The sequence below is a fragment of the Oryctolagus cuniculus genome, chromosome 9 (assembly GCF_964237555.1).
Source record: "Oryctolagus cuniculus chromosome 9, mOryCun1.1, whole genome shotgun sequence".
NCBI lineage: Eukaryota > Metazoa > Chordata > Mammalia > Lagomorpha > Leporidae > Oryctolagus > Oryctolagus cuniculus.
In genome coordinates this window covers 137,112,739-137,128,618 of record NC_091440.1, presented here as the reverse complement: position 1 = coordinate 137,128,618, position 15,880 = coordinate 137,112,739, and the positions used below count along the sequence as shown (strand labels likewise).

The 15,880-nt window shown below is 61.7% G+C and overlaps 1 protein-coding gene across 9 annotated transcripts in view; it reads left to right on the top strand.

Annotated features, from left to right (window-relative positions):
• SLC38A4 (solute carrier family 38 member 4) overlaps positions 1-15,880 on the top strand; it is a 91,835-nt gene that overhangs the window by 74,509 nt on the left and 1,446 nt on the right. For all 9 annotated transcript variants that reach the window (XM_070049726.1, XM_051851005.2, XM_051851003.2 and 6 more), the window contains 13 exons: positions 3,167-3,257; positions 3,656-3,771; positions 5,919-5,992; positions 6,687-6,779; positions 9,210-9,291; positions 9,374-9,456; positions 9,547-9,605; positions 10,160-10,423; positions 10,534-10,613; positions 11,082-11,182; positions 12,035-12,159; positions 14,757-14,901; positions 15,253-15,350. In XM_070049726.1, the coding sequence (XP_069905827.1) occupies positions 3,167-3,257; positions 3,656-3,771; positions 5,919-5,992; positions 6,687-6,779; positions 9,210-9,291; positions 9,374-9,456; positions 9,547-9,605; positions 10,160-10,423; positions 10,534-10,613; positions 11,082-11,182; positions 12,035-12,159; positions 14,757-14,901; positions 15,253-15,350 (1,411 nt within the window). The remainder of the gene's footprint in view (positions 1-3,166; positions 3,258-3,655; positions 3,772-5,918; positions 5,993-6,686; positions 6,780-9,209; positions 9,292-9,373; positions 9,457-9,546; positions 9,606-10,159; positions 10,424-10,533; positions 10,614-11,081; positions 11,183-12,034; positions 12,160-14,756; positions 14,902-15,252; positions 15,351-15,880) is intronic.

Genomic DNA, 15,880 nt, shown 5'->3' with positions numbered 1-15,880 from the left:
CGGACTGAGGCCTTCACTTCTGACAAGGACGCACATGAGGAGGGGCCCTGCCCCGCCCACGTACCGTCCTGGAGGCGCTGGGCGGAGCAGCAGCCTCCTCTGGCTTCCTGGCTGTGCTCTGGGCCTCAGCAGGGACGTGCTTGGAACACCTGCTGCAACACAGGCCTTCCCTCCCAGGTCCGGAGCCGTGTGAAGCATGGGTTTGCTCCTAGCTGGTAGAGCAGCGCTTGCAGTGCAGTTTCCGAGAAATTCAACACCCTGCCCGTTGTCAGCGCGTGCCTGGTTTGGCACGGATACTTACACACCGGGGACCTTTCCCGTGGATTTTATAATCTTGCCATGTTGCAGGCCTGCATATGGACAGGAGAGTGTGTTTACTTGTGAATTCTGAGGTTTAAAATCTACTTGTGGACTAGAGAGAGAGTGAAGCATGGGCCACTCTGCAGTTTAAATTCCTCTTCTAAGTGACATTTTTGTAGTCCGTCACTGGGCCCATTTCAGGCGTGCTTGCGTCCCAGCCTCTCAGCGTCCGGCTGTGAACACCGAGCGCCGGTCGTCGCAGCACAGACCCTCCCAGGAAACCACAGCAGGGGTGCGGGAGGACAGCCGAGGGCCTGATGTGCCCACCGGGGCCACGTGCAGACGTGGGCGTGGCTGGAGCCAGCTTCTCCCTGCCTCCTGGGAGAGCTTGTGGTGCTCTCTGGATCTTTCCACACCAGACACGTTCTGTGCACCTGACATGGCCTGTACACCTCACACTGCTCTGCACATACCTTGTAACACCTTACACTGCTCTGCACGCCTCACACCGCCCTCCACGCCTCACACCGCTCTGCACGCCTCACACCGCCCTCCACACCTCACACCGCTCTGCACGCGCCTCACACCACCCTCCACGCACCTCACACTGCTCTGCACGCCTCACACCACCCTCCACGCCCCTCACACTGCTCTGCACACCTCACACCGCCCTCCACGCCTCACACCGCCCTCCACGCCCCTCACACTGCTCTGCACACCTCACACTGCCCTCCACGCCTCACACCGCCCTGCACGCCTCACACCACTCTCCACACCCCTCACACCACCCTCCATGCCTCACACCGCTCTGCACGCCTCACACCGCCCTCCACACCTCACACTGCTCTGCACGCCTCACACCACCCTCCACGCCCCTCACACTGCTCTGCACACCTCACACCGCTCTGCACGTGCCTCACACCACCCTCCACGCCCCTCACACCACTCTGCACACCTCACACCGCCCTCCACGCCTCACACCGCTCTGCACGCCCCTCACACCACCCTCTACGCCTCACACCGCTCTCCACACCCCTCACACCGCTCTCCACACCCCTCACACCACCCTCCACACCCCTCACACCACCCTGCATGCCTCACACCACCCTCCACGCCTCACACCGCTCTCCACACCCCTCACACCACCCTCCACACCCCTCACACCACCCTGCATGCCTCACACCACCCTCCACGCCTCACACCACTCTGCACGCCTCACACTGCCCTGCACGCCTCACACCGTTCTACATGCCTCACACTGCCCTCCACGCCTCACACCGCCTTCCACGCCTCGTACCGCTCTGCACGCCTCACACCACCCTCTACGCCTCACACTGCCCTGTGCACGCCTCACACCGCCCTCCACACCTCACACTGCTCTGCACACCTCACACCGCCCTCCACGCCTCACACCGCCCTCCACGCCTCACACCACTCTGCATGCCCCTCGCACTGCCCTCCACGCCTCACACCGCTCTGCATGAGCCTTCCACCACTCCCACACACCTCGCATCATCTGTATTCCATGCATCTGGAACCTTACACTGTGTGTGCACCCTACGTCACTCCACCTTCCATTGCACTCTCCGTGAACCTTACACTGTGTGTGCACCCTACGTCACTCCACCTCTGCTCTCTGAGCCTCGCGCATCTCCGTGAACCTTACCGTGTCTGCACACATGAGTGGTCTGTGCACCACACTGCTGTGCCGCCTCACCAGATGATTTTCAGGGTTAATTCCTGCTATGCAAGATAGTTTGCATAGATCTCCTATAATAATTCTTTTCCACTTTTCTTCCAAGGGTTATTTTAATGAAAGTCTTCATTTATTTTCTCTTACTCTCTCATGCAAGAAGCCCCCAGAATTGCAGTTTATCTGGTTAGAAACTTGTGAAAGTGTGCGTACTTGAGAATTCTAAGACAAGTACCTGGGAGCCGCGGGGTACGCTGCTGCGGGACGTGCCCTGCACTGGCCGGCCTCAAACCTGAGGCCCTGGCAGCGTGGCTGGCTCCTGCCTGCCGGAGCTGGGCAACACTGTGACCAAGTGTGCAGCTCCAGCCAGCGCCTGAGTAGACCAGGATCCAGGTGGACAGTGTGCCGTCATCACCTGGAGCCTTTTCAGTCATTACACACACGTGTGCACGCAGAAGCAGCCAGGCACACGCAGCTGAGAGCTGTCGCAGAGCCGCTTCTAGAGGCTTCCGTGCCTGAGTAGATGGAGCCGTGGGAGAGGAGGCACCAGCAGCAGGGCCCTGCCCGGGACCACAGGCCTGGGGCCTGGCACTGGGCCTGCTGCCCACACCTTCTCAGCTGTGGTCACCTCCTCTTCGGAGGAAGGCCCTCAAAGTCCCTCTCACACAGCACATGGGAAGACGCCCCCGGTTCGCAGGCGTTAACTGGAAAATCGCTGCATAGTGAGACCCCGACGAGGGCTAGAGCAGGTTATGCTGCTGTGAGTCCCGACTGATGGCTCCGCTTCCTGTGCAGCTCCCTGGCCACACCCCCGAGAGAGCAGCAGGTGACGGCCTCCGTGCCGGGCGCCGGGCGCCTGCGCCGACGTGGGAGACTCCGGTGGAGCTCCTGCTTCCGCCTGGCGCAGCCACTGTGGCCTCTGGGGAGTGAACCAGCAGGTGGAAGATAACTCACTCTCTCTGTTGCTCCGCCATTCAAATGAGTAATCTCTGTATCCGGCCTTGGGGCTCTAGCCCGCAACAGACGGCCGCGTCTCCTAGCATGGCGCTCCCTCCCCTCCCGTGTCGGTTCGTAAATGGCACCCGGCCTCGCTCTGAAGGGGACTCCTGGGGAGAGCCGGGAGCCCGTGTGACGCAGAGCGCTGACGGGAGGCCTGTTCCTCTGTGTGTGCAGTCAGCTCGCCCGTGACGGTGCCGAGGGCCAGAAGTTCCTGACGAGTGGGTTTCTGGGCGAGAAGCAGCTGGCGGACTACGGTGACGAACATGTGAGTGGGTCTTGCTTCCACGGGAGGCAGGCCAGGCGGGGGGCGGGTGGGCCTCCGAGGGCAGACCACGTGGCCGGGATTTTCCAGTGTGGTCAGCACATTGTCTGTTTGTCAGGCCTTTGCTGGCACGAGGGCGTACTTTGCTGCTCGCCATATGGCCGCATCAATCATTGATGAACCGTATTTGTGTTTTGGAGAGGGGGCCCTCACCCAGCGTAACCCGCAGCCGCGCCTGCCTGCCGGGCCCGCCGGGGCGGCTCTGCCTGCACGCGGCATGTTGTCACACCTGTGCGCGGCCAGCGCTGCGTTCTGCTGATGCCGCCACTGGGCTCCCGGTGGGGTCCTGCAGCAGGAAGCGCGCGCGGGCCTGAGTGCTCACAGGCACCCTTTCCCCCCAGCACCCGGGGACCACCCCCTTCGGCATGTCCTCCTTCAACCTGAGCAACGCCATCATGGGCAGCGGGATCCTGGGCCTGTCCTACGCCATGGCCAACACGGGGATCGTGCTGTTCATGTAAGTGAGCACGCACGTGCGCAGCACCGTCACTCACGGGAACACGTGTGGTCTGGGGGCGGCTCAGTGAGGACCAGGCAGCAGCCAGCAGGACAGCCAGTGTGCCGGTGCCGGTGCTCGCCAGCCACCCTCACCGCCCGCTGGATGTGTGGGCCCGCTCTGGGCCCAGGGCGGGGTGCTGCGCGAGAGGCACTCACAGTCAGTGGCGTTAGTAGCAAACATGGCTTTCCCAGAAGCAACCTGGGTGTCACCACAGCCTTGGGGAAAACATCTCAGACCTGGCCTCCGAGCCTTGGGTGCCCTGTCCCATCTGTCACGGGGCGCTGGCCTTCTGCCTGCCTGACCAACAGGCCTCTCTGCGTGGACTTAGAACCCTGTCCCCTTCCTGGTCGTCCGGTCACCCCGCCCAGCACACTGCAGCCTCGCCTTTGTGCCGCCTTCTCCGCCCACCTTGTCTGGTCAGCCACCACGTTGTAGTACTTCTGTGTGCTCGTCTGAGTGGTCTGGTGAACACCTGCCACCCTGCAGGCTGAGAGCGCGCGCTGAGCCGTGTCCGCCGCGAGTCACCGTGTCGCCAGGCCCGGCACTGTGCCCGTTTGCCCGGTGCCCCCAGCTTACTGCTACGCGTCTGCACTTTGACCACACCTGTTCCTACTGGTGGCAGCGTCAGGTCGCTGATGGGCAGCCACAAAGGTGTGAGTGCCTGTGCACAGCCTGGAGTGCCCCAGGCCACAGCTGGCACAGTGGAGTTCTTCGCAGGAGTCAAGTCTGGTGTTAGGCAGCCGAGCAAGTGCAGGCCCCAACCCTGGGTGCGGAGCTAGAGAGCGAAGAACCCTCTGAGGAGGCAGCGTTCTGCTGCAGATGCGTGTGCGTTAGATCCGGGGCGCCAGCTTGCACGCGCTCAGCTGTTCGCAGACCGACGGTCAGGACCATAAAGGGGGTGCACTGGGGTTGGGCCGGCTTCACGCAGTGTTCTTGAGCTGAATGGGCTTTGCAGCAGCTCTGCCTTCGAAAGCTCCGTCAGAACGCGTGGTTGTATGACTTGACGCTTACTGGCTGGGTAGGTGTTCACTGACTGATGCATCTGTGTTGTGGCCCTCCCGGACAGGACGCTTTGTCTTTGTCGTCATACGCACCCCGCAGTGCACTGAGGGGGTCATCGCTCGCTGACCCACGCAGGCAGGAGACGGCCTAGAGCGACGAGCCGTGTTCTCGGGAACCTCTGCAGGCCTGTGACTAGGGCAGAGCAGCTGAAGTGCTGTACACAAGGCAGATGCAGCTGTCCCCTTGGTGGACAGCGGGCGGCACCGCGCTCCCGTCTGTGCCACCGCAAGGACATGTTAATACGCAAGTGCCCATGTTTCTCGGAGAGCAGAATCACGCACCGTTCTTTACAGACAGCTACATTCGTGAGGAATATGGAAAAATACACAATTTTTCTGGAAAACAAGAGCGCAGTATCACTAGAGTGGTTATGAAATTCAAAACTCAGGGTCCAAGTGTACATTTGCACCCCTGAATTCGCTGGGAACTGTCAAAAATGAGATCAGTTGACTGGCCATGATTAGTGTGTTCTCGTTACGTAGAGAAAAGGTTTTTAAATTTCAGGTGGAGACGCCTGCTGTTCCCTTCTTGGTTGTGCACACGTGCGTCCCTGCACTCGTGCCTCGGTGCCCTGAGTCTCAGTTCTGGGAAAACAGCCGTCAGTGCGCACACGGGCAGTGCTCACTGCACCCGTCTTTCCGCCCATGACGGAGGACTTCCCCTGCCGCTAGCTTTGTCCGCTGTCTGTCGCACGTGCGACTGCCCGGCTCCGGGTCAGTGGTCACAGCTCACACTGCACAGACCAGGGTGGGGTGGGACGGCTGGCAGGAGTCCTGCAGAGGGACGTGTATGCATGCTGGGTGAGTGGACGCAGGATCTGCTCATTTCGCTTTGCATTTAGCATCTCCGTGATACACAGGGAACTCCAGTAGCCGGCTTGGAATGTGTGTGTTGCAGAACTTCTCGGCTCCCCTCAGGTGCGCTGGTCTGGGAAGTCAGTGCTGAGAAAGACTGGTGTGGTCGTTACCGTGGTGGCCATGGCCGCTCAGGCTGTGGTGGCGCATTTATCATGGACTCCTTGTTTGGCTCCCTGTTCTCCACAGAATCTTGCTGCTCACTGTGGCCATATTATCCCTCTACTCGGTTCACCTGTTGTTGAAGACAGCCAAGGAGGGAGGTACGCTGCCCACGTCCCAGTTCCCTTGGGGTGATGCGCGTCAGGCCCACCCGCCGCCCTGCTCCACCACAGCCACGGCGTCTCTGGTTGGGCTACATGGAAGAGCGAAGGGCACGAGTGAGTCACTGACTCAGGTCCGGCCAGAGAGACTTGGGGTACACGGTAGAAAGACGGCCTCGACTTGCTGCATGTGGCTGAAACAGACGGCGCCACTGCGTGGAGAGCTCTTTTTGTACAAGGCTTGGTTGGTTTTGAGGTTGCGTCTTTGGGGTAATTTTTTCTTTATGATTTTTATTTACACACTTGAGACTTCAGTGTAGAATCAGGTTGTGAGGAATATTGCAGTCATGCAAACAATCACTTATTTATTTATTTATTTGAAAGGCAGAGGTAGAGGCAGAGGTCTTCTACCCGCTGGCTCACTCCACACATGGCTGCAATGCTAGAGCTGGGCTGATCCAAAGCCAACAGCCAGGGGCTTCTTCCGGGTCTCCTGGTGCAGGGGCCCAAGGACTTGGGCCATCTGCTGCTGCTTTCCCAGGCCACAGCAGAGTTAGATTGGAAGTGGAGCTGCTGGGACTCGAACTGGTGCCCATACAGGATGCCAGCACTGCAGGTGGAGGCTTAGCTGACTACGCCACAGCGCCGGCCCCCAGACGACCCTTGTAACCAGGCTCTTTTGTCTTTGGTGTAGGGTCTTTAATTTATGAGAAGTTAGGAGAGAAAGCCTTTGGATGGCCCGGGAAGATCGGAGCTTTTGTTTCCATCACGATGCAGAACATGGGAGGTAAGAGGGGCCAGCCTCCCTCGGCCCGCACCCTGCACGTCGGAGGCCTCTTGTGCCTCCTAAGCAGACTTGCTGTTGCTCTGCCACCAAACACAGCAGCGCTCGGGGAGGAGGGAGCGCAGAAAACCTACAAGGACAGCAGAACAGAGTGGCCCTGCTGGATGTGTGACGCCAAGGTGGCTTCAGTGGTGGTTTCGAAAACAAGCCCTCCTGCTGAGTCCACCATCCAGAACCAGAAAGTCCCACGTGCCAAATGTCCACGAACTGTGCAGGGCACCCAGGAGATGTCCACCAACCATCTAGAGCACGCAGAGCTGCCCACCAACCACCCTGGGCACCCAGAGAGGCCCACTCACTGTCCAGGGCACCAGCGTGGGAGCCTCGGTGGGTGGCGTCGCCTTGGAGCGGGCTAGAGAGGCCCTTGCCGAGCCTGCGCAGGGGCCAGCCCTCGACGGCACAGAGCACTGCGGCCACACCCAGGTGAGCTCCAGCTCGCTGGCTCTCGCTGCTCACTTCATTGTCGAGAGGCCTGAACTGGACCAAGCGTGAGGTGACTCCATGCACTGCGGAGAAGTTTCACGTCTCTGGTGCCCAGGCTTGGAGTGGACGTCTCTTGGGCGCCCTGGATGGTTCGTGGACATTTGGCACCTCTATTCTGCGCAAGTCCACTCCAGAGCATTCCTGTCCTCAGTCCTTTAGCACAGGTGTTAAACAGTAACGCAGACGCTGCCCGCACAGGTCCGAGGCTCTGCAGGCCGTGGAGGCAGCAGCACCTCTTGCCAGCAGGAGCCCCAGGCACGGGCTCTAGGGGATCAGCAGGTGGTGCACACAGCAGACAAAGCAGTGAGAACAGTCAGAGCCCAGTGTTTCTTTTGTTTTTAAAGATTTATTTTATTTATTTGAAAGGCAGAGTTAAAGAGGGAGAGAGAGAGAGAAACCTTCCATCTGCCTAGTTCACTCTCCAGGTGGCCATGCCAGGAGCACGGAGCTCCATCCAGGTCTCCTGTGTGGGTCAGGGGCCCACAGGATTGGGCCATCTTCCCTGCTTTCCCAGTCGCGTTAGCAGGGAGCTGGTTTGGAAGGGGAGCAGCCAGGACTGGACAGGGTGCCCTGTGGGATGTGGGCCCTGCAGACAGCAGTGTAACCCACTGTGCCACAGCAGGAAGTCCCCACGGGAGCCACAGCAGCTCTTGCAGAATCATGGCACGCGGACAGCAGAGGTGGGGGGGCTCCTGCCCAGAAGTCGGGGGCCCTGCGTGTGCCACTCAGCCTCTCAGTAAGAGACCACAGACGACCCCTGGGAGTGGTGTGCCGACGATGCACCATCGTTGCTGTCCCGGGGAGGGGAGGATGGCCCTGACCACGAACAGCTGAGTTTACCACAGAGCCATTGTCAGTGCCTGCTAGCCCAAGCCACAGCAGGACGGGGCACCCATAGGTTCTACGCTAAAGGCATCCGTTTTCTCTGATTGTGTCCTGATGGCGTGTCGGTAGTGAGTCAGCATCCGGCTCTGCCGTGGGCAGACCCAGGCCGGGTGCTGCGTGAGTCCTTGCAGTTGTGGCCCAGTAGCAGTGGTGCACGTGTGGGACTCATCTTCCCAGGGGAGGGGGTCATGGAGGCCTCAGCACTAACGCTGAGGCCACAGAGGCTCCCGGAATTTTGCCACTTGGTGTAGTTTTTTTTTTTTTTTTTTTTTTGACAGGCAGAATGGATAGTGAGAGAGAGAGACAGAGAGAAAGGTCTTTCTTTGCCATTGGTTCACCCTCCAATGGCCGCCGCAGCCGGTGCACCACACTGATCCGAAGGCAGGAGCCAGGTGCTTCTCCTGGTCTCCCATGGGGTGCAGGGCCCAAGCACTTGGGCCATCCTCCACTGCACTCCCTGGCCACAGCAGAGAGCTGGCCTGGAAGAGGGGCAACCGGGACAGAATCCGGCGCCCCGACCGGGACTAGAACCAGGTGTGCCGGCGCTGCAAGGCGGAGGATTAGCCTAGTGAGCCGCGGCGCCAGCCTTGGTGTAGTTTCTTTGCTGGCCAAAGAGAGACCAAGATGGAGAGGGTAAAAAGCCTCTGTGAAGGGGAGGGAAGTGGCCCCCATCTTGCATTCTTTCTGCAAGGTTCCGAGTCTGTGTGCCCCTCGGGGTTGAGACGGGCGTCCCTCACGCAGGCCGGGCGCCTCTGGTCCCCTGGGGCCCTGCCCTGGTGTCCTCGTTTCGGCACATGCCCCTGGGTGCCAGGCACACTCAGGACAGGCCCTGTGACTGGAAATGCAGCTGTCCCGAGAACCGTCAGGAGCTGGATTTCACTGGGGTCGGCCTTGGTGCCGATCCCAGTGGTGCCAGGGATCCAATGCCCCTCTTACTGCCAGGAGTCCCCCCCACCCCCATGACTGTGGGGGACACGCCCCTAAGTTGTGTGTTTCTCATTTCAGCCATGTCAAGCTACCTCTTCATCATCAAGTACGAGCTTCCGGAAGTCATCCGTACCTTCATGGGCCTGGAAGAAAACAGTGGGTACGTCTGCGTCCGCACAGGCACTGCGCCCCCACCCGCCTCGGGGCCGGCTGGCCCTCACCCCCGTCTCTTCCTCGCCCAGGGAGTGGTACCTGAACGGCAACTACCTCGTCGTCCTCGTGTCTGTGGCCGTCATCCTCCCGCTGTCTCTCCTGAAAAACTTAGGTAAAGTCGTCTCCGTGCCCGTCTCCTGGCCTGCAGGTGAGCGGTCCTGGCCGGCAGCTCGCTCCATAGACCGTGTCTGCCCACTCGCAGGCTACCTGGGCTACACGAGCGGGTTCTCCCTGACCTGCATGGTGTTTTTCGTCAGTGTGGTGAGTGCCTTGTGGCCGTGGCGGCTCTCAGTGCCCGCGTTCGTCTTCTCGCCGTGCTTCACGCTCGCAGCACACCCTGGCGTGGCCCAAGCAGAGAGCAGTATAAAACAGTCGAGGGAGAATGGCAGGGTTGATGCTGGCAGGTTGTTCTAGAAACCCTGGCTGTATATTTGAACGGAGGGAACACTTTGGGTGGGAACAACCTAGTCTTCAGACAGGAGGGGGAAGAGAGCAGGGCAGGCCCCACCCGCCCCCGCCAGCTGTGTTCCCCCACGCGTCCTGCCCGCAGAGGGACCAGAGACGTGGGGCCCCGTGTGGTGTCTGGGGCTCCAGACTTCAGAGGGTGTCCCCAGATGTGAGACAAACTGGCTGGGTGACGCTAATCCTCACAGCGGAGGGCGCACCCAGGCCCGGGGTGAGGTCAGCCGGGCACCGTCCAGCCTCCAGGAATTCGGAGCCGAGTCCCTCACTCCCGCCCCATAAGCCTCACGTAGAGCTTTTCATTGCGCTGTTTTTTCCACAAAAGGCTGACTTTTTAAAATGACTGGATCCAGGTGATTTACAAGAAGTTCCAGATTCCCTGTCCCCTGCCGGACCTGGGGCACAGCGTGGGGAATCTGACCGTCAACGACACAGCGCCCGTGCACATGGTCGTCCTGCCCAACGGCTCCGAGAGGACGGGCGTGAACTTCATGATGGACTTCACGCAGCGTGAGCCCATGGGGCTTGGCGAGAGCCAGGCCAGGGCCAGCAGCATGGAATACAAGGCCCAGAGCGAGCGCAACTGCCAGCCCGAGTACTTCGTGTTCAACTCCCGGGTAAGGGACAGCCTGGCCGTGTGGCCTCTGACCTTCGGTTCCATCTGCGGAGACGCCGGGGGTTGCTGGCGGTGCTGGCAAGCTGAGCGCGTGGCTGCCTTGTCTTTCAGACAGCCTACGCGATTCCCATCCTCGCGTTTGCCTTCGTGTGCCACCCCGAGGTCCTGCCCATCTACAGTGAACTCAAAGAGTAAGCCTGCCGGGAGCTCCTTGGGGGCCCGGGTCTGAGCCGGGCGGGCCCTCTCGGCGCCTCACCCAGGCACGTGGCTGCTAGGGAGGGAGCTTCCCCACAAAGCCAGAGCTGCCTCCGGACAGAGTGCAGAGCACTTTCAGTCCCCGTAACGTCTGAGCGCTTTGCGAAGTGCATGTAGCGGTTACCCTAGAAACCTGCCACCGGCTGCAGGCCCTGGGGGCTGTAGGGTGGGCTGGAGAGGTGTGCGGGCGGCACCGTCAGGCCTCCGGCAGCGAGCACGGCCGCCACGCGGTGCGCTCGGAGCTGCTCGCTGCACTGGCAGCGCCTGCCCAGGGAGGGGCAGCACGTGGGGAGGATCAGCGCGGGCTTGGGTCCGCTGAGCGCGCCGACGGGCTGCGTCCTTCCGCGGTTGCACGGGAACGCTGCAGGGCTGTGTTGGCAGCTCCGTGTGCTCTCTCCTCGCAGCCGGTCACGGAGGAGGATGCAGACGGTGTCCAACGTCTCCATCACGGGCATGTTGGTCATGTACCTGCTCGCCGCTCTCTTTGGCTACCTGACCTTCTACGGTAGGTGGCGCCCCTCCGGACACGTGGCCGCTCGGCGTGCCGTGCCAGCCTTCGTGCCTGCCAGAGGAAGAATGGCCTGAGCCAGCCTGGCCGGCGGGCCTAGCCATATGTGGACCGTCTAGAACTCTCGCCGACCATGTCGCAGGGCCAGGGGTGGGGCCCCGGTCCCCGCCCTTTCAGCACTCCACCTGCTGACTTGGTGCACGTCGGGGCCTGGGCCACGGCTTGCTGTTAGACTAAGGTCCGAGTGTCCACCAGGCCCTCACTTTGCACTGGGGTGAGCTCCGCTGGTTCAGACCTGGTCAGGCCAGGGTGGCTGAGTGTCCTGAGAGGCCATGGGAAGTGTCCCTTCTATTGTGACCTCACACACATCTCCCCGCCACTGGCGTATGGAATCAGGACGGGTGCATTTCCAAGGAGAAGTCGTGTCAGCCTAGCCACGGGGTCCCTGGAGGCCCGCGGGAGGCCGCCCTGAGTCATCCCTGCCTGTCACTCAGCCTCATGGCCGAGCCTCCCAAGACAGCAGACACTTGAAGGCTCCCGTGCACAGAGTGGGAGCACATGTCCTGTTTACCAGGGCCAGGGCAGACGAGGCCAGTGGGCTGGGCCTTCCATCCCCTTGGACCAGGCCCCTCCGCCTGCCCTGGTGGAGCTCCTGGGAGCAGAGATCTCTCAGGTCTCGGGGCCCTGAGGTGCTTTCAGTTTCAGTGGCTGTGACCTCCTAAGCCCAGGCCCCTCCGCCTGTGAGCAAAGGTTGCCCAGGGACAGCAGTGTCTTAGTCCCGGCCGGGCCCTTCCTGCTGTCCTGCATCCTGGCCCAGCCACACGTGCCTGTGGCCCCTCCCTCTTGCAGGAGAAGTTGAGGACGAACTGCTGCACGCCTACAGCAGAGTGTACACCTTCGACGTCCTACTTCTCATGGTGCGCCTGGCCGTGCTCGTGGCCGTGACCCTGACTGTGCCCATCGTCCTGTTCCCGGTGAGTCCTCCCCAGCGTGCGTGGTCGCGACGCCCAGGAGCGTTTCAAAGGCACTTAGATCTGCCCTGTGCTAGACTCGGCAAGTGCTTCTAGGTGGTGTTGCCAACGGGTGAGAAAAAGACCAAGCTCCTGATGTTTTAGGTTCAGACCCGGAAAGCAGAGCCGGGGCTGCGGCCCTGCAGAGCAGGAAGAACACGCGGGCCCTCCGCAGGCTTCTCGCTTTCCCAGGCGGTCTCCCGCCGTGCCAGACTCCCCGGAGTCTCCCTGTTGGGCCTGCTGCCTGTAAGGCTGACAGGGAGACCGGTGGTGTCTGCCTGGTGTGTGTTCCACCTTCCCGCCCGCCACAGCGCCTCTGCCGGGGTTGCCCTGCGTGGCACTGCGTTGGGTGTCACGTTGTCCTGGGTGGCTTGAGTTAAAACCAGCACCGATGGGCATGTGCGGGGCTGTTGAGCCACAGCAACTGGAGCCTTGTGCTCAGATACGCGTTGGCGCCTCCCTTTTCTGGGACATAGCTTACCAGGGGGCCTGTACTTTGCGGCCTCCTACATGCCCACAGCCTAAGCCTAAAAGCAGTGCCAACTTCTGAGAGGCCAGCCGCAGCAGGAGGAGAGCGTGCAGGGTAACATCCCCAAACTCCCAGCTTCCCGGGGGGCGCGTGGCAGCCCTCCTCCCCGGCCCCGAGCAGTGCCCGTGGGGGCGCTGGCATCACAGGCGGTGGTCTCAACAGCTGTGCCCCAGCGCTGGCCCTGCGAATAGCTACTTTTATTCCAAGTTCTTTTCCCCACAAAGGCGTAATCACAGGGCATGGTGAGAGCAGGATTTATTTAGAGGGTGGATACATACTTGTGCCGGAGTGTGGGCCCTCACGCTGAAGAGCAACCAAGGTACTCCCACGTGCCTCATGGGCCGGACACGCCGAGTGGAGCCTGGCTGGGAGTTCCATGGTGCCTCTACCCAGACCTTAACTTCCACGAGGCCATCATGGGAAGGTGGGGGTACTGGACTGCTAAGAGCTGGCAGCATGTGGGAAATCTCCCGGCAGCCTCCTTCCCCTCTCAGCGGCCCTGGTCAGAGAAGACCGAGGGGCCTTGCTGTGTGACCCCCACGGTCACGGGAAGGGGCAGGCCCAGTGAGGCTTCCGCTTCCCCTCGATGTGGAAGCCCCATGTCCCTCCTGAGGGTTGCATCCCCCCATCTGAGTGAGTGCGGGTGGAAATCTGCCCACTGGGAGTGGGGATGCTGTTAACGTTCCACACCGGGAGACCCCACAGCCCGCAGAGGGGCCGCTACCCCTGCCCTGGCCGCACACTGGGCCACCCTGGGTCAGGCCCGGTGGGTTCTGGGGACTCAAGCGTCCTTCCAGGCTCGGGCAGTAGGGTCGGGAGCCAGGGTCCTGTGAGGGACGAGCCCAGCTGCTCCCTCCCGCCACAGTGGACTGCAGGAAGCTACGCTCCCAGGCCGGCGCTCGGGGCCCAGTGAGTACCACGGGCAGTGCTGGGCCCCTTCCTGCCTGCAGGAGCCCCTTCCCCTCACATCGCTCTGCAAACCCCACCTCCCCCCGCACTCTCAGCTCTGACCCTCTTACTCCATCTCACTCCCCCATCCCTGTCACTCTCGGCACCTCATCGCTCCCTTCCCTCCCCGATACACTCAGAACCTCTTCCCCCGTCACTCTCCACCTCACTTTCCTCACTGCTTCTGTCCCCACACTACTGTGTCACTGTCCCGTCACTCTGAGCACCAGAACTCTTCCTCCTCCCGTCACCCCGGGCCCCTGAGCCGGGGCAGCAGCGGTTGTGCAGGCTGTGCTGTGCTGGAGCTGAGGGCCCGCGTGTGCCAGGGCACAGCAGTGTTGCAGGCCCTCTTCACCGAGCCGCTGTGCACCACGCGCAGGGCCTTCAGGGCAGTCTGCTTCCTCACCGGAGCCGCTGGCGGGCACAGGGGGAGGAAAGGGAGGTCAGCTGAGCAGAGGGGCCCCCGCCCACGTCGGTCCCTGTACATGGCAGGGTGGGGTGCGCATTCCTTCTGTTGAATGCACTCCCGTGGGAGGGCGAGACGTCAGCCCCAGCATCCCCTGCGTCGTGGAGGGAGGCGCGTGCTGTGTCAGAACCGCGTCCTTGGAGACTGCAGGCTGGACTCAGCGCCCCTTCCCCTGCAGAGTAGGGCGATGGCGGTGCGGGCCCTCAGGGAGGGGAGACGGCTAGCTTCAGCTTGATTCAACACTTACCGCGTGCCTGCTGCGTGCCAGCCCCTGAGGGAGAAATTCCGGGGACAAAGGGAGGAGCAGGTCGCTCCTGAAGTCAGGCGGAACAGCCCGATTCAGCCCGACGCGAGCTCGCGGACGCTCCTCCCACAGCGCTGTGGGGACGACACGCTGCTTTCTCTCCGCCGTGATGGGAGGAGCATCCCTCACCCGGTTACCTCGCTCCTTCCGACAGCTGGGAAGGTGGGCCCGGGCGCTGTGACAGCTCTGCACCTGCAGCAGGTGGAGACACGCACAGACTGCTAGGTGTAGTGTACGCAAAACCATGAAGGGAAGGCCCAAAAGTCTTTGCTGCGGGATGATGGGAAAACCGCCCCTCTGACCCTGACCTGCAGATCCGGACGTCGGTGAGCACGCTGCTGTTTCCCAGAAGGCCTTTCAGCTGGGTGCGGCACGTCCTGATCGCGGCCGTGATCATCACCCTCAACAACGCGCTGGTCATCCTCGTGCCCACCATCAAGTACATCTTCGGGTTCATAGGTGAGTCCCGGGGGCTGCCTTCGTCTGCAGCTCCCGGCGCGGGCAGGAGGGGGCTGGGGTCAGCAGGCCTTTAGTCTGTGGCTCTCTGGCCTCTCCCAAGCAGCCAGGTGCTGCACACTGGGGTGGACCCAGACAGGCAGATTCCTGCCCCCTGTCTTACTAAGTATTCCGTCTAACTCTGCGTGGCCCTGAGAGTGAAGAGTGAGTGGTCCCAGATCCCTACTCTCAGAGGCATGAGTGGGACGCAGCTTGTGTCAAGTGCATGGCTCCTCACTTAACACCACAGGCCTCGGGACTGCAGCCCAGCCCGGTGCACCACTAACTCGCTTCCCTGCCCACTTCTCTCCCCAGGGGCTTCTTCGGCCACGATGCTGATTTTCATTCTCCCAGCAGCTTTTTATCTGAGAATTGTCAAGAAGGAGCCTCTGCGGTCACCCCAGAAGGTGGGGGTGAGTAAAGCCGGCCACACCCCGGTCCATCGCCCCTCTCGACTTGGGCGGGGACTCCAGGGTTTCTTCCCAGGTCTCGCATACCAGGGGCAGAGGCCCACCCGCCCTCGCAGTGTTCTGGAAGGATCCAGACATTTCGGTCGTATGAACTGGGCTGCAAGGTCGAAGGAGGGGTGGTACTTGCAGTTTGCGCCCCGGGGGCAGCCTCGACGTCGCACAGCCTCCCTCGGGCAGGAGTCACGCCGTGCTGGGAAACGTCTTCCCACAGTTCCACGCTGGGCCTGACACGAGTGCTGCTCACCGGATTACTCCCCGGTTTCTGCCTGGAAGTCACTCAACTGTCAGGCCGGCACAGGGACAGGGGACAGCCGGGCATCCCCCCCCGCCCCCGCCCTGCTGGTGGCCCACGATCAGCCGACCATCAGTAAGACGACCTCGTGGGTCGCTCCTGTGCGAACCCTTCCACTGCTGCTCTCCCCTGCGCGGGGCAGGGCGTAGGGCCCGTGCTCATGTCACCTCGTCCCCTGTGC